Source organism: Melospiza melodia, chromosome 1 (genome assembly GCF_035770615.1).
Source record: "Melospiza melodia melodia isolate bMelMel2 chromosome 1, bMelMel2.pri, whole genome shotgun sequence".
NCBI classification, from domain to species: Eukaryota; Metazoa; Chordata; class Aves; order Passeriformes; family Passerellidae; genus Melospiza; species Melospiza melodia.
Window position 1 is genome coordinate 101,627,203 of NC_086194.1, and position 24,550 is coordinate 101,651,752.

Consider the following 24,550-nt stretch of genomic DNA (forward strand, 5'->3'; position numbering starts at 1 on the left):
TGCAATGGGACTATGGCAGTTTGAAAACAAAAAGCCTTCACTGTAGTGTACAAAACCCATCAGTCCACCTACTTGGAGCTGTCATCACACAGCCTACTGCAGCATCAGAGCTCTTAAAGAGCCCCACAAAGCCAGGCCACAACCTGAAGGAAAGATTTATGCACCCTACATTTGGTATGAGAACTTATGCTCGCCTCTGTGATCGGAGCATTGCCAATATAATTTAATTGCATTTCTTTTCCTCTATTGTCACCCTTTTCCTTTCATACCAAATTCATTATTGAAACATTCTTGCATTCAAATTGTAAGGCGTAAAAAGTAGTGTGACCAAGTTTGTGATTCCAGCTTTGGGAGCTCCCCATGCTCTGCCAATTTATTTATATTTGCAGTTTGTTATTACTGAATCTACTTGAATATTTTATTTCTATTTTCTAGATCAAATGTACTGACATTGCAAGCAGGTTCATATCCATTTCTCTTAAGTTGAATATGTATTTCCTCAGAATAATGCATCTGTCTACCTGTTCATTATCTGGTAAAGAATACTAATACCTGTTGAGTCTGGTATTTTTGAAGTATCATGGGCAGTTTTAGGAGGATACAAGGGCATAATTACTTGTCTGAATATACCTCATAACTGTGAAAGACATCTATTTCTAATTAATCTAGAGCAGAGTAATTCCCAAATGCCCTTCCAAGTCATGATATGTATCCCTCCTCTCAAGTACTTAGACCTGCAGTCCCATATTATTATTTTTACAGGTTACACAGTTCTAGAACAAGAAAACCTGTCAGCACAAAGTGCTGCAAATGCCCATCTTAAGTAAAAGTTCCATTTTTCAGCTTTCAGAAGTGTCAGTACTGTGTGCTGTTGGTTTGGTGTCTTACAGGTAATTCATTGTTTGAAAACCGAAATTGCCAGTTGTTGGACTGATAGAAAATTCTGACATGCTCACTTTAATACAGTAAATCACTTCTGTATGAAGTTATTTTGTCCAGTATGAAGCAACTGCTTCTGAATGTGCAGGATACTGAACTGGCCATGCATCCTGGTATGTGTCAGTGCCAGTAGTCTGGCCCTGATAGCCTTTGGAATATGCCCAGGGCTTGATCAGCCTCTCTGTATGACCACATGAGAGAACTGGTGTTCATAAGGTTATTTATATTGTCCAAGCCCATATCAGCTTCACATAACTCCTGTCTCTCCTCAGTACTTATGGAGTGGTTGTCACAGTTATTTTCCTGGTTACTCCATGCTTATCAGCGCCCCACTAGCCAGTACAGCTGGAAGTATAATAAAAACAATTATGCTTGAAAGGGCTTATCAAAACCCCGTTTACTCACCAATTACCCACCTACTGCTCCACTCTGGGTGAGAAATGGAATAGAAGTGGGAAAAAAGCACCAAATAAATTACTAGGGAATTGTATTAATGAATTAGTTGTGTCATAAAAACGCTTTACCAGCTTGCACGTCAGCCTACCAGTGATTCTTCTCAGAAGTCACAGAATGAACCAAAGCCTGGCCTCTGCCCAAACCAGCAGTTGCTGGTCTTCTGGTTTGTCTTTGATGTTTCAAACCATATACCTCCTCTGAGTAAAACATAAATCACCTCAATGACTCCCTCAGACTCCATCAATCCTCACTCTGGACTTTGGCCTTTGCAAGGTTTTCTAGCAATCTACTGTTCCATGTGTACTTTTGATCCTGCACAATGTATGCTTCCTTAATGGGCTGGGTTAGCTTCCTGGTCCTTTTCTATTTGACCCCTTTTTGTTTTGGGGAATTTTTTTTAGATTTTTAAATTACCTATTCCAGCAGGATTATATGACATCCGCTGATTGTAACCATAGTTTGGATCTTCTTTCAAAACTTCTCTGAAGAGAAATACCATGTGAAGTTACATGGTTTTCAACACCCCATTGTATTCCTGTCATTAAAGGATAATGGTGTGAGCAAAATCCTAGTCCACCTTTGGATTCCTAATGAAATTTATCATAACTTTGTAATCAGTTGTATTTCTGCATCTTGGCTCTGCATTTCAAAACCAGTGCTTATCACTCATCTGGAATTTCTTTTGGCCACTACTGAGAGGAACTAAGTGAGTTGAGCAGACTGTCCTGAGCTAGAGTTCAGCAGCTTGCAAAGAAAGAAATTTTGTTCTGTCTCATTGTCCTTTATGCCAAAAGTTGTAGCATATCTTAGATGTACATAATGCCAGTTGGGTCCTCATCAATTTTGCCAATTGTTACCTCCTGTTCCTCTTACTATGCTCTCAGCAGAAATCCCTGTGTGTACTGAGATGCAAAAGTTCTTTCCCCCTCACTGATTGATTAATACTATAGAGATAAGATATCTTGCCCTTGCCTAAAAACACCTTGGTCTCCAAGATGCCAGGCAAAGATCTTACAGTATACTTGAAACACACTTCATTTGTGAGAAATGGAAAAGTTTAAATCTGTAGCAATGCATCTGAAAACTGGAATGTATGGTGTCCTTTATTTAACAGTCTCTTTCTCACTCTTTTTTTCTCTCTCTCTCCCTTTTTAAATGTACGTGTGTAACAGACATTCGCCTAAAGTGGTGAAAGCAGCATCTCAGGTCCTCAATAGTATGTGGCAGTACAGAGACCTGAGAAGTCTCTACAAGAAGGTAAGGCTTGGGTTTTTTCTAGATTTATCATCTTTCATACTGTTATCCAAATTTGGGGGCTGAGAGACTTTAGACCAAAATATTTGTTTATGGGACTGGAAATTCACTTGGAGTTTAAAGTTTCAGATACTTGGCGTTCTTTTTTTTCCTTAACTTCTACTTTTAACATTAAAATGCCCTTTGAAAATGTATGTGGTGGTGAAAAGTGGATGTAAATTTTATTTTGAAATAAATTCATACAAAAGGTGCTGGATCTGACAGCCCTGGAGAGTGAAATCCTCTGTTCATTGAACAAACGTATGTAAGGTCTCCTACTAGAACAGTCTTTCTTACGCCTCCTCGTGTTTCTGAGGAGATTAGCAGATTTCCAGCCCTTCAGCTCCCAAATTTCCTCATGAGATTGTAAACAAGAGTATCTGAAGGAGAGGTGCTTAGGGACCAGCTCCATATGGAGCTGGGCAGAAACCTGTAGCTTTGTTTCTAATCAGCCAGCAGACAGTGGCAACATATACTTGGTTTTCAGCCTGTTGAGTCCATAGTACCGTGCCATTCCCACAGGCCTGCTAACATCTTGGAAATGAATTGCAGTAGAGTAATATAACCCTGTGAAACAACATTCCTTATAGCTTTTTTAATGTAAGTGTCTACTTAGTAAATGGAAACATTTACAGTAATTCTTGCTGAATATTTCCAAACTGAATTATGGTCCGTGTGAGTATCAGCCTGCAGATTTAGTTCTTCTGTGTCTTCTTGCTTGGAATGCCACATCTTATGTAAGTGATACTTGTATTTGGAATCCCATCAGAGAAAGCTAAGACTTCATGTGGTGTCTTCAGTTCAGGCCCTAGTTAAGGCTGAGTCATAAGGATTGTGAAGTAGGGAAGGTTCACAGTGGTGTGGCCTGTGTTGTACGTATTCTGCGCAAGAAAATAGCTTAGTTACATGAAATGTATGCAGCAAATCTCAAGCTGGCAGAAGCTGACCTTCTGTGTGAAATGCTGTTCTTTTGCATGCCTCAGCCCTGCTTGTGTCAAGTCTGAGGAGTGAGGAAGATGATTGTTGAGTCTCTCCCATTGTTCACTTCCAGTATTTTCAGTCATCCTTGGCAGCCATAGGGATACCATATGTGAAGACGTTCCAAGTCACAAGCTGGTCCTCAACTGTCCCATTAAGAGGTGGGAACGAACATGAGCAGGCTTTTCTTGATCCAAGGCAATAACACAGTGGAAGTGTGCATAGCCTGACTTCTGTGCTTGTGGGTGGCTGCACTGTAGAGGCTGAGCTGTTCTGCACCATAATCACTTAGAGGTTCTTACAATATCTGGCTCATGTCCAACCTTCTGTCTGTATATATGTGCTGTGATGGAAAAGCAGTTTCTGGGGTTGCTCTATGCAGGAGGTAATAATGTTTGTGCTGTGTGGCTGCTGAGTTTACTGCTACCTAAGGGACACTGTTGGCTGCTGGTGTGACTGCTGGTGATGGACTTACATGCTAAGCATGCTCAGGTGCTAAGTACCTTACATGCTTACAACAGCATTTTTCATGGCCACAAATGCATAATTGTGATATGGAAAATAGGGCAGGCTAGCTTTAGAGGTAGCTTCCCGACACTCATAGCAGACAGATCACCTATAATATCAGGAAGAGAATTGTATTAGTATCTATATTACTTAACTCCTACACAAAATCTTAAAATGAAGATCAGTCTCTGCTACATATTTGTATATTAATTACATGTTATTATATGTGCTGTTAAGCCTTGTATAAATATGGTTTCTTTTAATAAAAATGTTCAGATAGTTAATTTTAAATACTCCTTTTTGTTGAAATACATACAATAATCTTTATAAAATTATAACATTTATTAAACTTGCATGTAATAGACTGACTCAGGCTGTCTGAGTTTAACCATTGTTTTGAAGGCAGTGGCAATGGTTTAATGATAGGAAAATTACAGAAGTTTGCATTAGACTAATAGTTTGCTACTTATGTAATATAAAGATACTGGATTATTGCAATCTTTGTTTTGTCCCATTAAAATATATATGTACTAGTAAAAATGAATGCTGAGTGTAATGTGATCGGCACTTGCAGTATCTTGCACTTGCACAGCCTTTATTTGAAGTGCAGGTAAATCCCATTGCATAACCATAGCAATTTGCTCCCATATACCAAAGTATCTATACAACTGCTTTCAAAGAATTGGCCAACAGTGATACAACTTTGTATTGTAATACAAGGAAATTGCAAGCATCCCATTATAGTTAAGTGAAAGCAGCAACACTTATCTTCTGTGTGAGAAACAATATAACCAAATAGTTTGAATCGTGGCATATTTTAGAGCTACATGTTCACATGTTCAATAAAGTAAGAAGTTGTAAAATGAATGGAAGTAGTATTCTTTGTATTAATGGGCAAAGAAGGCAGTACATGTTTACTGTTGATACAGTAGCAGTCAGTATATTTCGTCCAAGTATGACTGGATCCCCAAAACACAAAAACCTCTTTCATTTTTCTAATTTTGCTCAACATTGTGAGGAACATCCTACAGCCAGCAGAAGATAAACTGCACTGACAGAAATCCAGAGTTGGGGATTGGTGTGGATGCTCTTTAGGTTCACAATATCTTATGCACTGTGTTTGCAAAGCTGTGCCACAAGCTGTACCCTGCACTTGCAGGTTCTATCCAGTGTCCGGTGATTTCTAGGTCATGGAAGCTGTGTTGTGGCTTTACTGGGACACACAGACTCTTTATGCTGGGCTGGCATAGAAAAGACATAGAAAGTAAACAGCCTTCAGATCTGTGAGTGAGGCAGTAGTCCTAGAAAGTCCTCTGTAGGCTTGTGCTTTGAGGGAAAAAAAATCAACTTTGCTCCCTGACGTGGTTAAGTTGGCACTATCCTAACACAGTACAGCAAGGAAAAATTACAAAAATGCATAAATATTCTTGGTTCTAAAACTGTAGAGAAAAAAAAAAAAAAAAAAAGGAGGCTTAACAGACAAAGAGGAAGCAATTAATTTAGTCTTGAAATGAAGGAGTTGCCAGCCACCCCAAAAGTTGCAGGTCCTTCATCATGCAAGAGCTCATCGGAAGTACTGCTTAATTTACAAGCAATAGCTGGTACAGAAATCTAGTCTGAAAAAGTCCGCCAAGAGGAAAACAATGTTCAGGTTTAGTCACATATAGACAGTGATTAGATTATTTAGTGTGATTAATTTCTAGAAAGATGATGACATTTTTCATTGGTATAGGAAATATGGTCTCCCGAAGACAATATCATCATTTTCAAACTTTGTTTTCGGCAAACAAGACATATATTCATAAATGATCATTTATCTTTGTTTTCATGAGTTTGATCCAAATTACTTAAAATCTGATTTTCACACATCCTTTATGGTCCCATGGCCCAAAGCCCCATGGGTGGATCAGTGGCTCAACATGTCGGCAAAACAAGGTACAGAAGGTATCCCACAGCTTGTTCCTATGTTTCAGACTCCTGGTACACCCCTCCTCTTCAAGTGTCTTGGTAACCTGTATTATAGAGTTAGCAGGAGAAATAAGTGCTGCTTACAGCATCCAGAAAGACAGATCCTGCCCTATTTATGCTTAGCCTCTTAAGAGCTGCTACATGGCCTCTTTAAAGGCACCTATTTTTGACTCAGTATCACTGTCCCTGCTCCAGTCTCTAGGGTGTTCACTGGTTGAATGTTTGGGGACAGCTGGGAAAATACAGGTGTGTCTGTAAGAGAGCAAATTTCCATTAGCTGGTAAACTCTTTTCTATGTCAGTATTCAAGAAAATAACCAACTATTCTTAAATACAGATAGCTTGTTAAATTACATGAGGAAATTTGAGCAAAAGGGTTGTGCTAAATGAGCTTAACATGAAAGAAAATTTATTAGCTAAAAACAAGCTTCAATTAACATTAAATGTGTGTAGTATTAAAGAGCTGGAGGAACTGTGAGGAAGAATATGTTTTCTGGTAATTGGTTTGCTTTGCCTAACTGCTCAGGCTCCAACAAAATATGTTTACATTCTATCATTATGTTTACATTTACTCTGTCTTCCAGTGTGTAAGTAGAGGTCATGATGAATTTGTAGAAAATATTTTTCTTTCCCATTTATTGTGGTAGGTTTCTGTTCTGCACGGAATATTAGAAATTATTGTCCCATTCGCCTGCCAGCTGAATAAGAATGGCACCCAATGTTGAAAACCAGGGATGCTGTGCAGGGCTTCAGCTTGTACTGTGCCATTTACAGCAGGCATACTTTTGTGATAGGCATTTAATGGAGTCACTCTGAAGATGGCCTCGTCTGTCATTGGTTAGAAAAAATACATAGAATTGCCTGAAGTCTTCTTAACAGTTAAGGCCATGTGGATATAGAAAAAGACTTGCTTTTCATGCGACTTTCAGAATAAGAAGAAGATGGCTTTTATGAGAAGTCCTTTATGAATAAATGCTCCATGAAAATTGACAGCATTAAAATTCAAAATCTTAGTCTCAAGGACTTTTGAATCTAAATTCTTTTCTTAAATAAAATATATCTACTCACCTTTTAAAAATGTTAATTACAACGTCCAATCATGTAAACTTGGGACACATCATTTGGATTTTCTTCTGGTAAGGTTATTATCATCAGTCAGACATCCCCCAAAAGGAAGCTGGTTCAGGTTAAATTTATCTAGTGAAAAGGTCTGTGCAGAACTTAAACCTTACATTAAAGATCTAAATTCTAAATCCAGAGCATAATAATTCCTCAAAAATAGTGGCTTGACTTGAAGGAACTATTCATGTGTTCAGATTATTCATGAGCATATGTACTTTGCAGTGCTGATCTTTCAGCAGGGCTTAATTTATTTCTGTACAATTGGCAAAAGCTTTTCAGATTAATATGTCACCCTCTTAGAAAAAGGATGAATTAATTTAAGATAAACCCCCCTCTGTAATATGAACTAAAGTATCATTATAGAGAAGGCATTGTCTAGAGCCCATTTTTATATTAACTATGAAAATGCAAGTACCTGATTAATAAATGATTGACTGATTGATTGATTTATGGCAGTGGGCGTCCCCAAGCTTCAGTGTGACTGATGACAGAGGATTTTCACCAACCCACGACTCTGGGTCATGGCACGCTCAGCATACTCTCTCCCAGAGCCAAGAAACCAGAATCTATTCCCCAACCCAGGTATTCTGGCTGTCAGCTGACCAGTCTTGAATTGTTGTGTTTCATGCATACTGAGATTTGTACCCAAAGCTGTTCTTCAGGAGACCTTTGAATCAAAAGTAACAAAGCCTGACTGGAGAATATGTTCTTAAGTTGCACAGTGTAATTCACTGAACCCTGTAGGTTCTAGATGGAAAGTGCCTCACTTCACTTAGAAGGGTACCTGCAAGGAAGGTGTGCAGAGCTCTGCTCTCTCTGAGGACAGCACACAGCAATGAGAGGGACAAGTGCATTAAATCCAGTTCCCTGACAATCCTCCTAGCATTTCTCTGATCTCTTTCCTGATTGTCTCAACCTTCCAAAGAGAAAGGAGGCTGATAAGCAATGTGTTGCAACAGCATTTTAAATTTATCAAGCACATTGCTTTGTTTTCTGCCACAACAACATCTCTTAAGAATAAAAGCAATGGCTGAACGTTTCAATAAGGGGATCCCAGGTAAACTGGTAAAATGGCACATTTATAGAAAAATCAGTGTGTCTAAGAGTCAATGAGATTCTTAAAATGCTAATTTTAAAATCTTTATTAAAAGTGATAATATATGTTTCCTTCAGACAGAATTATAGATGAGAATTAGCTGGACTGGCCTTTTTTTTTTTTTTTTAATATTTCTTTCCAAAATAAAATACTACTTTGTGGCATTATGGCAAAACCAAATCGCCTTCTGCATTTGCACAACATCCTAGTAAGTCCATGAATGATTGTGTTTATGTCTGTGCATTATGCATGTATGTATACATATACATATATATATATATATATATATATATTTATTTATTTTTATATATATATACATATATATAGATGTATATAGGCAGTCATACATATATGTCTGTATATTATCTCTGATAAAATATTTAGAGGAAGTTGGAATTTACGTGTTTTTCCTGGCCCCACAGAACATAGTAGCTATGCTATTTCTTTCATCTCTTTGGTTTTTTGTACTAAGTTTGCCTGGAAAAGAGAAGACATCAGAGAAGACCTCATTTAAATATTCCAGACATAAATATCTTTCAAGGTTAGGGTAAATCCTTTTCATCTTTAGCTAACAGGAATATAGTTAAAACACCCAGCATTTCATCATCTGATATATTACAGTACTTTCTTTTGTTAATTAGGAACTAGGCAAAGTCCTAATTTGACTTTAAATAAAGGAAATGTGAAAATCTTTTGCCAAAGTAAAATACTCTCAGGCCTTTTTAAATTATCATCTGATTAGTTTTAGTAGAAAGAGATTCTATAACCAATGTAGCAAAAGAGTTATAGTCTACAAATGTATACTTTTGGTTTTTTCTTTCTTAAGGAACATGTGATTTGCCTTTAGTTAAGCATTTTAAATGTGGCTTTTTATCAACTGGCAGTATTGCAAATTACTGAATCCTGAAATTGTCACTGGATTCATTACTAGAGAAAATGTTAGCATTACTGATTTGTGTGTGTGCATTCTTAATTCTACATTTTATGTTGAATATTACTTTCCAATGTTCATGTTAGATAGGATTGCCTATCCCAATGCACGCAAATAGATGAAGAATTTCATCATTAAAGCAAAGGTATATTTTGTATTCTGCAGCAAATAACAGGTAGTTGCTACAGAGCAAAGAATAATATGATAATCTTTTCACATTATTTCTTAGAGACACGAGAACCTCTTCAGTGAGCAGTGATATGAGAGTCTAGAATTTCATTTTTACCTTGATGTTACTTTTTCAACATAATTTTCCCTAGGCAGCATCACCATATAAACTCACCATTTAAATTACTTCCTCTTTTGATTGCATAAAGCTTCCCAGGGATTGTTTTTTTAAGAATCATTCAAACCTTTGGCAAGAAAATTTTAACATTTCTGACTTTTTGATTGCCAATTGCCTGCTTGAATAGCACCCTATTTGTCTTCACAATAGGAATTTACATATCATGAGAAAAATCATGAATCCAAAAGGGGAAATTGTGCAAATAAAATGAACTGACATATAGAGGCAAACTCTTTGGCTTATGCAGAAGTGGTGAGGAGTATTCACACAGGAAAAAAGTGATGTAAAAACCACTTCTGAATTTTTAAAAATAGAGAAAGAAAAATTTCATCATTTGTCAAAACATGTATTGTTTTCACCTATCTGTGCTACCATTCTAAATCTTTTGGATACTTTTTTAAGAAGAGCAATTACAAAAAGACAAAAACATTACAAAATGCTAAGTCAAACTAAATGTTGTTTTGATTTCCTTTTAATGCTCATAATTATCATTTCACTAGTGGCATCAAGTGAATATGTTCTGATTTCCTTGCCTTTCATCGTCTCAATTTTTTTTTCTAGTCCTTCTAATTTTCAGTTTATTAACTATTTCAAACAGTACTTGAAAGATAGGAAGTGATTACTATTATAAAAATATACTTTGCATGGCCTGGAGAGGGTAAAAAACATTTTGCAATGCAAACTATTCATGTTCTTACCTATATCACAATGGCAACACATGGAGAAGTATCAAATTATTTGTTTCAACATCAGTTGTTGCAAGGAGATGTTCTCAGTTCTTTTATCCTAATGGATTTCATAATTTACTATATACTAATAATCATAATTTATTTTAATAATTTTGCATTTTACATAGTCAAAATTTTTGTGATGCCCTCAACAAAGATTTTTTTACTATGAAGTATCACCTACCATTCCTTTGATTATCTTTCAGCATATACATGTTTCTCTCTAAAACATTTTCCATGTCTATGATGATATTGAAAATATTAACAGCAATCTAAGATAGTCTGGGCTGAACTGAAAATTCAATACCAGCCATCATTTTTCATGAAAACAGGCCTGCCCTTACTTGTACTATTTCAATAATAAATGAGATATTTTTAAAAAATCAGGTATGACAACTGAGCAGAATTAGAGCAAAACTAATTGTTTTTTTTTTTTTTTTGCAAATACTTGTGTGTCTGTTGGACAACGTACTGGGTGTTCGGTGGTAAATACCTCTCTGCACATACATGTACATGTATACACAAACGGGCTGTGTTGATGTAAAACTTGAAGGCAACCACAGGGTAGATTTAGAGGACACTGCCTTTAATTATGGTGCCCACAATACCCACAGGTTGGATATTGTGCAAAGGTTGTTCACCCAGAGGGTGGCTGGGCACTGGAACAGGCTCCCCAGGGGAGTGGTCACAGCACCAGCCTGCAGAGTTCAAGAAGGGTTTGGACAATGCTCTCAGCCACAGGGTGTGACCTTTGGGGTGTCCTGTGCCAGGAGCAAGAGTTGGACTTGATGATTCTGATGGGTGTGACTGTGTTCACAGGAGTTTTCAGATGAGGGAAGAGACAAGAATGTTGACTCCATGTTTCAGAAGGCTTGATTTATTATTTTATTATATATATATTATATTATAACTATACTAAAAAGAATAGAAAGAAAAGTTTCATCTCAGAAGGCTAGCTAAGCTAAGCTTAGAAAGAAATGAATAACAAAGGTTTGTGTCTTGGACACAGAGTCCAAGCTAACTGGGCTGTGATTGGCCATTAATTGTAAACATCCAACATGGGCCAATCACAGGTGCACCTGTTGCATTTCACAGCAGCAGATAACCATTGTTTACATTTTGTTCCTGAGGCCTCTCAGCTTCTCAGGAAGAAAAATCCTAAGGAAAGGATTTTTCATGAAAAGATGTCTGCGACAGACGGGTCCCTTCTGATTCAGGAGATTTGTGATTCTATGTCCAAACAAAGTGACCTTGGGAATGTTAAAGAAATAAACCTTAATGGTTCTAATTGTGTGCTTAGAAAGTATCTACAGCTGCAGTTGACTGTTGCTTTTCCCCTGAGGGTGCTAAGGGCGTGATAGTACTTCCCTCTAGCATTGAGCATTGTTGCAAGCAATAATTCAACAACCAAATTTCACAGTAATTCTTCCAGATAATCACTAAGGAGAGCATGGAAGCTAGCACCATTCTCATTCAAAATCTACTAGATTCAAGAGGTGCTAAACAAATGAGTAAAGAATCAAAGTTTATCCGAACAATCCTCTAGGATGCACCATATATATGTGACACTGAAGCATCCTCAGCATTGATGCTGGGTCTCATGGTAAGCTCTAGCTGATTCATAAGGCAATGATGAGGTATTGTTCACTTAAAACCTGAAGCCCACTCTAAGGTTGCTAAGTACAGATTTAGAAGAGAGACATTTAATCTCATACTTGTGTAAAGTCTGTCCCCAAAGTACTCCACCCTTTGAACTTTTCTGAAGAAAAGAAAATTTAAAATGCAGCCCAGGAGTCAGTATCTTTAAGTTAAAGCTTTCTTTCTGAAGGGAATTGTATAACTGAAGTTTCTGAAATATCCTTAGGGTAGAGCTATGAGGAGGCATCCAGAATCCAGAAGGTTATGCATAGGTCACATCTGCAGATATTTTTTCAAAAGTATGGTACCTCAGAATAAAATAGGATTTTAATATTTGAATTTAATATAGTGACCTAAGAAAATTAACTACATATCTTTTGGCACTGGGAGCATTTTTAGTCCATTTAAATAAGGTATTAAATGTTTTAAAACTAATTTCCATTAGTTAATGGAAAACAATGGTTAGCTGGATTCATATGCACAACACTGAAAAAAATCCAGACATCTTCCTAAAGAGTTTCAAAGGTGTTTTACAGATACATGCAAAGAGAAACTATTTTTAATTGATGTCAATATTTTTCTCCAAAAGTCATTCAAGGAATATGATTTCTACCATTCTGAACAAAATGTCATATTTAATTAACTTATATGCTTAATATTTGCATATCTAGGTCCAGGCACAGATCAAGAGTAGATGTGCAGTTAGGAGTATGGGTGAGGAACTCGGTTCCTCTCAGCAGACTTGAGCAGGATTGTTGGGTGGTGTTGGATGGCTGCTCACAGTGAATCAGACCACTAGAACTCTTACTTGCAGTAGTAGCACACTCATGGAGCACAGAGGGGAGGGAAATCAGTTAATTGCTGTGTCAGTCACAGCATATTTCTGTCTCAGAGGTAAATGGCTGAGCTGGGATAGTCAGTGCAGAACAGTGGGTGTCTTTGGGACCCTGAGCTGTGTTGCTGTACTGGTACCATCACCATCTTCGTCCTTCTGGGTTCTACAAGGAGGTCAAAAGTGTGTGTTCAGTATGGCTGGTACATGTTTATTCAGTCAAAGGTCAATGAAATATTAAGCTGCTGCATCAACATCCTACTTTCATCTCTTTGATGTTCTACATCATCTAATAATGGATGGGGGAAAAACTACTAGGAAGTCCTTCTCATTTCTTTCTTCTTCTCTTCCTAGAACTGCTAAAGAAATTCAAAAATACCCTAAATATGTCTGCCATTTCAGACTTGAAAAAAGAAAGAAACTTCATATTTTGAAAGGAGTCTCTTTTGTAGTATGTGTGCTTTGTTCTGCGTGTTTTACTTCCTTAGTTGCTGATACAGTTTGTCTTGATGAAAAAGCTGTAGCTACTTCTTCCTGCAAAAAGTAGAAAATGAGAAGTTTCACTGGAAGTTTCTGAATTGGTTTATTACTTCTAATTGAACAGAGTGCTTTTAGAGAAAGTTGAGGATCCTCTACATTGAGAGTTGTAATCTTTGGTGCAATAGCAATGTTTCTCTTTGAGTTAACAATCCTTACTTTGTGAATTGGAAACTGTTAAAGGGGTATCAGTAAAAAACAATGTGCATTTCTCATTATTAATGTCCATGTGTGCTGGTGAGCTACATGTTCAAAGCAGAATATCCTTAAACTCACACAGGTTAACAGCAATAACTGGGATCTCTAACTCTCTGATCCAAGTGTGTTATGCACAAACTTCTCACCTAAAACCAAGGACAGCATGAGTTCCTCCAGTGAGTTTTCTGAAGGGGCACTGATTCCTATTGTGTCAGACAGCTCCACATTTGAACAAAATGATTGTCTGTTTTCAGCTGCACTGCTGCTGTTTGAGAAGCACAAACTTCTAATGGCTCTTGATCACAGTTAGTATCATTAGTGTACCATGTTCTTTACCATAAGGGAGAATGGTGCAAATTTCACTTTGCTAATGATTTTTTTTTACATATTTTACACTCACGGGTATAATAGAAGAGTTGTATGTGGTTGATTTTATGATTTAATGCATGAAAAGTGAGAGTAAGAGGTTGATTGGTTTCTAGCCTTTGGAAGGACAGTAGATTTAAGAAACTGACCATGAACATAAAGTAGTACTTGTCTCTCTCCTGAAATTTTGTGGCCAAGAGCCACAGTTCACATTTCTAGATCATATACATGTTAAGATAGATGGAATTGCAGTACTGGAATGAAAATTACAATACAAATAAAAAATCATTGTACATATTTTTTGTACATACAAGATGCAAGCAAGAATAGCTCTTTTGTGATTCTAACAATTTAAATTATAGCTTATATACATTGTGCAGGAGAAAATAGAAGAACAGAAATTCTAGCTGAAAGGCCAAGTACTGCCTTCATTTCTTCTAAAATATATGGAAACAATTTTTTTCCCATATAAGAGGCAAAGTGATGCTTTGAGAAATGAATTTATTTCATTTTATTGCAGTGTTTTGAAAGGGGTTTTTTTTGGCTGCATATAACCTTAGCAAAATGAATAATGAACTCTGCCATATCTGAAGTCTTGTCCTTCATGCTTTGCCTCACATACAATTCTCTTTTCTTGCAGCTATTTTATTTATCAGATTAGGTCTTGTCATCTTTGCAATTCACACAACAGGAAATCAATAATTAATTATGGATAGGTAAAGCAATGCCTCACTGATTGCCTAAAACATCCAAGACTTGCACTTTATAAAACCACCGGGGATAGTTTCCTTGCTGTTTCTCACTTGAATAGATTTGGCAAGTAATTAGCACTTATCTCTCCCTCATCGTGTGTCTCTTCATAGCTAAAATCAAGGGATGAGGTGTAAAATTAAGGTACAAGATCTGTGATTAGAAGATGATAACAATGCACATCAAAAAGTGCATTAGAAAAAAGAGAAAAGTCACCAAGGCCATCTGCAGTATTTTGAAAGAAAAAAAATGGATGATACTCTCAGAAGCATATAGTATCCCTTGCACTGCAATGGAAGAGAAAAACAGGGAGAGAAAATATTATAGATTATTTTGAGGTGGAATGCTGACAGTGGGAGAATAATGGTGTTGCTTTCAGAGAAGCCGAGGTGGAGGCTGGGAGGTGTATATCTCATTTCAAAAAAAAATGAGTTTAACCACCGATTCTGAAAATGTCACTTCAAAGAGCCTACAGAAAACTTAATAATCCTCAGCCAGTTCCAGACAGTTTTGCTGCAGTTAATGACTGTCTGACTAGGAGCCCTTCTTTAAGCCTCATGCTGCCCTAAATATGTATTTCAATATCTATTTGTCTTTCGGCTTCTTAAGCATTGAACTTGTGCTGTGTCTGGACTGCAGAAAGGGTCGCGTGTAAGTAAAAGCCATTTGTACACTGAAATTCAGAGTGAGAAGACGAGAAGCACTGAGGTCAAGCCCTCTGCACCGGCTAGGAGACAGAAGCACTGTGTGTGTCACACAGCTGCAGCAGCTGTGGAGCAACGTGGCAGCCCCAGCGTGTGGCGCTGGCACAGGGGACTGAGGGTCCCTGGGAGGGCTGGCTGCTCCAGGGGAGCTCTGCCACCTGCCTGGCCCTGCTGCTAATGCTCAAGTGATGGCACTGCTTCCACGGGGTTCTCAACAGAGTCTCCGTCCTCTCCTCCCAGTTAGGTCTGTGCAGAGGAGGAGGGAGTGGCCTTCCTCAGAGGCTCACACAGGAGTGGTACTCCCAGCATGACCTTCAGCCAGCAAACAGCTGGCTTCACCATCATCATGAAAAGGCATGGGAAGCAAGCTGTGCTTTCCATTAACCGCTTTGTCTAACTTCTCATCCTGTCACCAACTTTTATCCAAATTAAAGTAATATTTTTAAAGCCCTGAAACTTGAATAATTTCTCTTCTAAAAATAATCTTCTGGCTTCCATAAGCTGTGGAATGAGACTACAAGCACAAATACTAAAATCTTCAAATTAAGATGAGCTTCAGTGATGCATGTCTTCACTTTGGGTCTGTTGATTTTGGGTGCTTGGCTCATAACTCCTTGGGAGAGGAGGAGAAACATGACATTTGGAGTCAGCAGCCCTTCTGAAGCCATTGAAATTGCTCCAGAATAAAGGATTTAAGCCAAATGGACATGTGAACTGGGAGAACTCCAGGACCTTCTAGGCTCAATCCCTACTCTTGTCTTGAGCAGCATATTTTCATTTACCTCTTCAGAAGCAAAAGATAAAATCCTAGGAATAAACATGGTAATACTCATTAGAATTGTAGAGTAACTTCTGGCAGTAAAACTATGTTTATTCATAATACATAGTAAAGCAGATCAATGCCCAGGAATTCTTTTCTGGAAACTACACAAGCAAATCCAGAAAAAAACAATACTTTGAGGAGTCATTTACTGTTCATAGGATTTGACAGTGTAAATTCAATTTGAATTTGTAAATTCAAATTAAAAATTTAAAAAAAAAACATTGGGTTTAAATTATATAGTTTATATAAAACTAGTTGGGTTTTTTTTTTTCAGGAGTGTTTCTAGAGTTTTTGTAGCTGTAAGAATTTAGTTGAAATCTCTCTTCCAAAGGCAATACTCTTCAAGTACAAAGGCAGGGGCTTTTTTAAGAGAGCAGTTGAATAACCATCTCTTCCTCAGCAGCTCACATTTCCTTGTCACCCCTCCAGTGGTGCACAGGTTCTGTTGGTGGGGACTAGTTAGCTTCTTCCCTTGCTGCCACGGGGCTGGCTTGGTATTTTTTTGAGAAACATTGGGAAATGTATTTATTCTTTTTCTTTTATTAAAACAAAATAATATGATTCCAGATTGTAAATCCTAATAAGTAAGGGTGGTTGTTGGTGATCGTAAAATTTTATTATTTCGAAAATCCCATGTGAGAGCTCCATGAGATATTTATGTGGATTACCCCAACTTTGTGACCATTTCAGATTTCTCACCACAGTCAAGTCATACACATAATTTTCAGATGGCAATGTATCTAGATTATTTGATCCAGTTGTAATTTCTGCTTTGTCCTATTAGAGTTGTGACAGCAAATTCCCGCTGAGGAATTGCCCAGACCTATGTAAGTGTGATGAGCCTTGACTTAATTCACATCAGATTTATCCTTTGCTGTAGACGGCGTCACACTGGTGCACAGCAGTTGGAAGGTTTCATTGAACCTGACAGTGCTGCTGTGGCTGGTGAAGGAAGCAGCACTCAGAGCAGTGTCTGGCTGAGTTTCAGTGAGTAGATCCTCAGTTACACACTTACAGGCACCTTGCCTTGTTGCTGTGTCACCTACTCCTAACATCACAGTGGGTTTCTAGTTACTGATACCTGCAAGAGGTTATCTAATAAAACTTCACATTTCTTCAGCTTATAACCATTACGAGAGCAGTTATTACTTCAATTAATATCCTGGAACCAGTGAAAAGCTGAGTTATGGATAAGGAAGTAGGATGATGAAGCAAGTCTGGTTCTATGTGCTTCAAGTTGTCTGTAAAATGTCTATTAAATTAGGTTACCAGAGGATCAGACCTGAAGCAAGAAGTAGCACGCTGGCAAGGTTGTAAATTTCAGGAAGGTAGGACACAACATTATCTATAGTTTTTCAGGCTTTAGCTGTTTTTTTATGGGATTTTTTGCTTCATTTTAATTTTTTTTTTCTCTACTAGAAATTTCCCATTTACAGGAAGTTGTTCTTCTCTATTCCTGACAATGTTCAAACACCTATGGCCAGGAGTCAGAGCAGGCTGTGCTCTTCAACACTGAAAGATACTGAGCCATCACACAGCCATCATACCTCGTACAGTTCTTCTAGAGCACTCAGTGCTTTTCAAGGCAGTGTCTTCCTATAGAAGTTGATCAGTCAGAAGATAGGGCTTGTTTTCACTTTTGCTGCATGACTATTGGCACATGGACTGTTGTGGGATTTCTCTCTGAGTGCATGCTGTGTGGTGTCCAGGTTAGGCACCGTACCCTTCCTGACTCCTGGACTTTCCTTGTTCCTGTTGGGAACTGTTGAGTCACCATGTTGTCAGTTCCCATCAGAACTTAATTTAATTCAGTCTTCACAATGTTACTGTACTACAAGAGAGAAAATGGTGTGTCTGATATCATCCACCTCCACAAATCTTCTCCTCAAATCAGACTCCCCTACCAGTGACTTCTGAAGATTTGAAATTCTTGCAAACACAATAGAAATCTGATTCCCATTTTGTCCTTACATTTTAAACACAAAGAGAAAAGGAAGGAAGGAAGGAAGGAAGGAAGGAAGGAAGGAAGGAAGGAAGGAAGGAAGGAAGGAAGGAAGGAAGGAAGGAAGGAAGGAAGGAAGGAAGGAAGGAAGGAAGGAAGGAAGGAAGGAAGGAAGGAAGGAAGGAAGGAAGGAAGGAAGGAAGGAAGGAAGGAAGGAAGGAAGGAAGGAAGGAAAGAAAGAAAGAAAGAAAGAAAGAAAGAAAGAAAGAAAGAAAGAAAGAAAGAAAGAAAGAAAGAAAGAAAGAAAGAAAGAAAGAAAGAAAGAAAGAAAGAAAGAAAGAAAGAAAGAAAGAAAGAAAGAAAGAAAGAAAGAAAGAAAGAAAGAAAGAAAGAAAGAAAGAAAGAAAGAAAGAAAGAAAGAAAGAAAGAAAGAAAGAAAGAGAAAGAAAATTATATTTTCATGAGACACATGCAATAGGTGTTTGGTGCAATAAGATTAGTCATCCTGGCAAAATAATTATTTTCACATGGGCCTGATGAAAATGATTTATTTTCAAAATGACTGAAAGTTGAGCAGGGAGATAAAGAACCTGTTCACCCCATAAGCCCAGTAAAAGGTGTACTGAGAGACTACAATATCACTTTCATTTTCTATAACGATCATCCAACTCCCTTCCCAGTTTTAATCCTGCAGCTTGTCCAAGAGGATGTTGTCAGAAACATGTCACTACCAAACAAGCTTTAGCATTTGGAATTTATAAAGTATAATTGATACAATAGTACAATGGATATATTCAGTATAGTCAAAATATAGACAAATGCCCAGTAGAAGATGTTTTGGAAGGATGTATAGTGATATTTCTGTACTCTGTTTGTTCTCTGTCCTCCTGTACTGTGCAGTTGTCACCTATTAATTAATGTAACAAAATACATTTAACATTGCATTTAAAAAATACATCCATTCTGTAACAGAATTGCATTGAATTGCTTTCCAATTTGTCACATCCTTTTGTCTTCCTCTTCCTCTCCTAGATCACATTTGTGGCTAGTAAATTGGTTTCTTAAATTCAGCCTCACATACTTTGCTCTTGAGTTAGCTTTCTTCTCTTCAGGACACTGCTGTATACTGTACCTTTAAGTATCCAAGTCAATTTAATTAAATTTCATTACAGGCAGTAGACCTGAAACAAAATAATGAAAGCAGCCATCATGTCAGGTGGTATTTATCTAGCCATTAAATTGAAAATACCCCCTTTAGGCTCTTAAAAATTAGTTTCAATATTTAAAACTAATAGCTTTTGGAATCATTAATGGTATAGTTTTAATAAATTTGTTACAAACTGTTTATGTTTTCAAGGAAAGAAGCTTGTTGCTTGCTCCAGAAGAGAGCTAAGGATAAATAACTTGAAAGTATTAGGGTTTTGAAATACTGTGAGGTCTGGGAGCTGCCTGCAGTCTGTGGAAAAACACCATGGAAGTCATCATACAGTGATAGGTGTGTGCCTTGTTTAGTCAAAGGCAATGCTAAGTCAGTACAAAACTTGCCTTAGAGTTTATTGTTTGCCTCACTTGTCTTATTGAGCTGATTTGGCTTGCCAGCTTGGGAGTTTGTAGCAGAATTTATTTAAAGGCCTCATTATAAGCACTATTGTCACCAGAGAGAAAAATGAAAATTTGCAGGGAAGAGAAGAAGGGAAAAACTCCGCTGCAGAAAAAGACTGCTGGTGCCAGCATCCAAGCAGCTCTCCTTGCTGCTCAGGCACCTCACAGGGCTGTGTCTGAGGAAGCAGCATTGACAAAGCACCTGTTGATATCCTGCACAGCCAAACCAGTGCCATGTGCTGTTCCTGCAGAGTCCGTGGGACGGTGCAGGTGTCAGGGATTTATTTCATCCGCTTCCTTTCAGAAACAGGCTGCAGGTATTAATGGATACAACACCAATGGAATACGAAACAGTAAGAAAGACTTCGGGAAAGACTCTTGTCACTTTTCCCTGAACAATATGCGAAGGTTTTACTTGAGGGAAACAAGAGTGCAAAAGGAGAGTATACTTGGCCATGGATGTATGCAAATCCACAAAACTGGAAACATTTCTACCTTGCTCTATGTAAGCATGGTTGATGTCTCTTCTTTTGCAGGCAGAGAGTAATGAATAGTGAGTACATCCCTTTTCCTTTTGTCAGATCTGAACTCTGTCCTCTTCATCGCTTCCCTTTCTTCCTTCTGTTTAAAAGAATTTTTTTTTTAACAGAAATAAATTCTTTTGTAGAAAACTGCAACAACATGAGATATAGTCACCTTTCTTGTAAGAAATTCTTAACCCCAGAGAAGGAGAAAGAAGAACAATTTTTCTTCATCAGGATAAAGACATAGGCTTCTTACATGTTTGCTCCTTCAGTTTCATAATAAAGAAATGAATGCACAAGTTACTGTCAACCAGAGACAAAAAAATAAGGCTATATGTGTTACTTGAAGTCTTGGATAAGATTATTGGACTTAACTATCCAATAACTTGGATAAGATTAATGGACTTACAGCTTTAACTATAAACTATTATGTCTTCTTTAAAATACATGTTTTTTATATATATATACATATCATGTATAGTAATTTCCAGTTTGCTTTAAGAAGTTAGGGCTTCACAGATTTTTTTTCTTCCGTTATCATGAACCCTCCCTCTAGCTTGGAGGATGTGGTTTGTGTAGAAGCTTCTTTTTGGAGATGGGATATAGATTGGAAATGTTGTATATAGAAAATTTTCGTTTGAAGAAGTTGTATTAAAGATCAAGTATTTCTTTTTTCAAGTTACTCTTACTAATTTTTATTAATTAACAAGATTTCTCCCTTATATTTTCTTATATGACTGTGATTAAATATGAGGTGCAGTTCAGTGACGTGTCTTAAACAGGAGCAATAGAGGACAAACAGTCACTGCTGACTCCAGGGAAAGTCCTGACTGTACTGTAAATGCCATAGGCCAGATTTCATTCTTGCTCATTTTTGTCTTTGAAATTGCAGCTGAGATGCACCCCTGTTAGTACAAATGCATTACATGAGGAATACAGTCATTCAGCACCCATAGTTAGGTGTGACCTCTGGCTGTCCTAAGTTGTTTATAAAATTTTCCTCTACAAGAAGTGTATCTTCTTTCCTCCTGCTGTGTCAGTCTTGATGAGTCCTCTTTTCTAAGAGTCTCCTGGAAAGGGGATTTTCAACCCATCTTCTCTTCTGAGAGCCAGGTGCCCATAGTTTCTGTGGATGGAACAAAGTCAGATACCTTGAGCAAAGACATTTTGCTGGATGTGTGGGATTCATTGTTGGATGTGTGGGATTCATTGCTGGATGCGTGGAATAGCTGAGTTAGGGGATGAGAATAGTCTTTACTACCCCAACCATGAATTATTCTTCTGTGAGCAAGAGGAAAATTCCAGCTGGTTTTTGGTAATGTTTATTGTGTTTATTTCTTTAAGCATTTTGTTGCAAAACTTGTGTTTAGCACCATGCCTGGTGCGTGACTCGATTTCCCGAGTCCAACAGAAAGTGGGCATTTTTAAAACTGTGTGAGACTGAAAATCTCAGTGTTACTGATTTAGATTTAACATTAAGAACTAATAAAGACAGTTGCAATCTATCAATACTGAAGGCAGATGAAATACTAAATGAATAATTAAATGAAATACTGTCATTTAATAAGAACACTACCAGAAATCAGTTTATGCTCTCATGATAGTTTCAGACTATACATAATACGTTTTTAAAAATGTGAAGTACATTATTTTGGTTTATTGCACTATGTTATGGAGCAGGAATAAACCATTTCCTTTTTTATTTTTGAACTAGCTGTTTTTAGTATTTCCATTACTTTGTTGCAGTTTTTTAATACATCACCATGAACACAGTTTTAAATAGAAGGAATATAATTTCATTCTATATGCCTTGATCAAAGCTGGAACAAAATGCATTGATTCTTTTTCTCTCATATGCAAGCATGAGAGAAAAAGAGGACTGATAATCCTGGAACTTCCCAATCTTCTTATTCCAAAACTCCATAAAAATGAAAAATATTTCAAGCCAGAATGAAATGTTTCAAGCAACAAGCAAACAAACAAAAATATTTCAAGCCAATGCTGCTTGCAATGTGAAAATTTAGGTTTGGAAAAAAAGGCAGAACTATTAAACAAATATCCTAAAACAGTGTTAATAATTTGAGTCATTCTGAGGTTTGTCATTTTATAGAACTTTCTCCATTTATTTTCAATCTTGCTGTGTCAGCACAGTCAGCACATCCTATCCTGTACCACTAACTACACTTACCACCCAGTGGCAGGAAGAAGACAGCAGCCTACCAGTGTATCCATAGTGAAAACACCAGAGAAGAACACTCTGCTTAAAGCAGGGAGCCGTGTGGCGTTTTCACTGACCATTGTCACCCTTCTTGGTGTTGCAGGATGGATGGTCACAGTATCACTTTGTAGCCTCATCTTCAACAATAGAAAGGGATCGGCAAAGACCGTACTCCTCATCCCGCACGCCCTCCATCTCTCCCGTGCGCATGTCTCCCAACAACCGCTCAGGTAAGGCCAGGCCCAGGCAAAGGCACAGGTAAAAATCCATCACCGTCATTTTCCCTAACATCTGGATTGTTGTTCACTCTGGGGAAAGGGCACAAAGTGTATTCTTTACTGTCACCAAATTATTAGGTCAAAACAGGATTTAATTTTTTTTCATTAGCATCTCGTAAAGTTTTACAGAAAAAAGATTTTTCCATAACATTTTGTCATAAATTCTCCCAAAATGTTTTCTTGATGAGGATTACCTGTTTAGATCCCAGGGCAATGGCATCCATTGGTACCACCAGGAAATTCTGTTGCTCACTTTGCTAGTCATGAAAGCCACTATGTGGTTTATGACCATTTTGCATACTTAGCAGAATTTTAAAGACCCACATTACTTTTTTTGTCAGCTTTTATTCTGGGTATGTATGTATACATAAACAAATGTAAGTTCCATAAATTTGTCTACACATCTTCCTAACATTGATAGTATATTTACACCAGCTATTATCAATTTTATATGATCTGCACAATGAACTAATGTAAGTATCTCCACTAATGCCATAGTGCAAATTAATTTTTCTATCTAGAAATCGGGTAATCTTTCCCTCACTATACTCTAAGGTAAAACATACCTTCATTAGATAAAACCATTCCCAGTGAAAAATTTTCAAGATAAGCAGAGTGCACTGACAGTCTTTCAGTGGCCTTTCTGCTGCTTGTTCAGTCAAATGCTGTCATTCCATAGGTACACAAAGGGTTTAGGATTAAAATTGCCAAACTTATTATTACCATCATGCTATAGGTTTTTTTCAAGAAAATTGTTTTGTTAATTATCTAGAAGCTGTATCTTAGTCCTGCAGAGCAACAATTGAGGAGATGTGAAAATGTAGCCAGAAGTACAGCAAAAGCTGCTACTCTGTTTTGAAAATCTGCCCTTACACAAGTCCATAAAGAGCTCATCTTGACTGTATGTGCAAGGTACTTGAAATGTCTGGCCCTGAGATCTTAGTTCTTTCTCTTGCCAGAGCCATCTTCTCACTTCTGTTACTCTAAATTTTGGATGAAATTTTACTGCCATCCTCAGTTATCATAAGACTGGAAAAGCACAAATAATAGTGGCTGTTTCTGAAGGAAGAAGAGCCCATGTCATTACATACCAGTCAGCTCAATGTCAGTCTAGAAAATTGCTGGAACAAATAATCAGAACCTGAATAGCTCAAAGGTAGTAGGAACATAAGATATTACTTAGTTCTAGGAGTATCTATTTCTACATAATAACATAAGTTGCTGTATGTCTGGTAGTATCCATATCAAATTCAACCATCGATTCAATACCAATTTCTCTTATTAAATCCATCTGAATTCCTGCTACAAGAATTTGCAGAAAGAAAAGTCAGTAAGTACAATATCCTATGATCAGTAAGACTCTTTCACACAACATTTGTATGGAAAAGCCTAAGGCAAGCTAGCCAACAGTTCAGAAAACATCCTATGTGGTAAATAAAAAACTTACTGAAAACCATTCACAAGGAAAGGGTATTGTTTATTGCCAAAATGGCAGAATGCTGTGCTTAGAGCCTAGCTTGGGTCCAGTACCCTTCAGTGGTTTTAGTAATTTGCAAAAGTTACCTATTAACTTTGTGGGTGACGTAAACCTGGGAGACACTCATGTTCTTTGGTGGGCATTATTGAAATTCAGAGTGATCCTGAGAAATTTGAGGTAATGTTCAAAGGGAAAAAATTAACCAGTCCTTTAAAAATAAGCTATAAGGAGAATGTCTGACTAGGTGACGTTCCTAATTTCTAAAGTTCTTTAGAAATTATCTGGCAATTTTTGTCAG

General features: G+C 37.4%; 1 protein-coding gene across 4 annotated transcripts in view; it reads left to right on the forward strand.

Moving 5' to 3' along the window:
• The window catches only part of CTNND2 (catenin delta 2), a 640,896-nt gene that overhangs the window by 604,709 nt on the left and 11,637 nt on the right, over positions 1 to 24,550 (forward strand). For 3 of the 4 annotated variants that reach the window (XM_063162733.1, XM_063162763.1, XM_063162744.1), the window contains exons 18-20: positions 2,568 to 2,652; positions 7,719 to 7,844; positions 22,601 to 22,727. In XM_063162733.1, coding sequence (XP_063018803.1) covers positions 2,568 to 2,652; positions 7,719 to 7,844; positions 22,601 to 22,727 — 338 coding nt within the window. The remainder of the gene's footprint in view (positions 1 to 2,567; positions 2,653 to 7,718; positions 7,845 to 22,600; positions 22,728 to 24,550) is intronic. The other variant, XM_063162752.1, reaches the window with a different exon arrangement.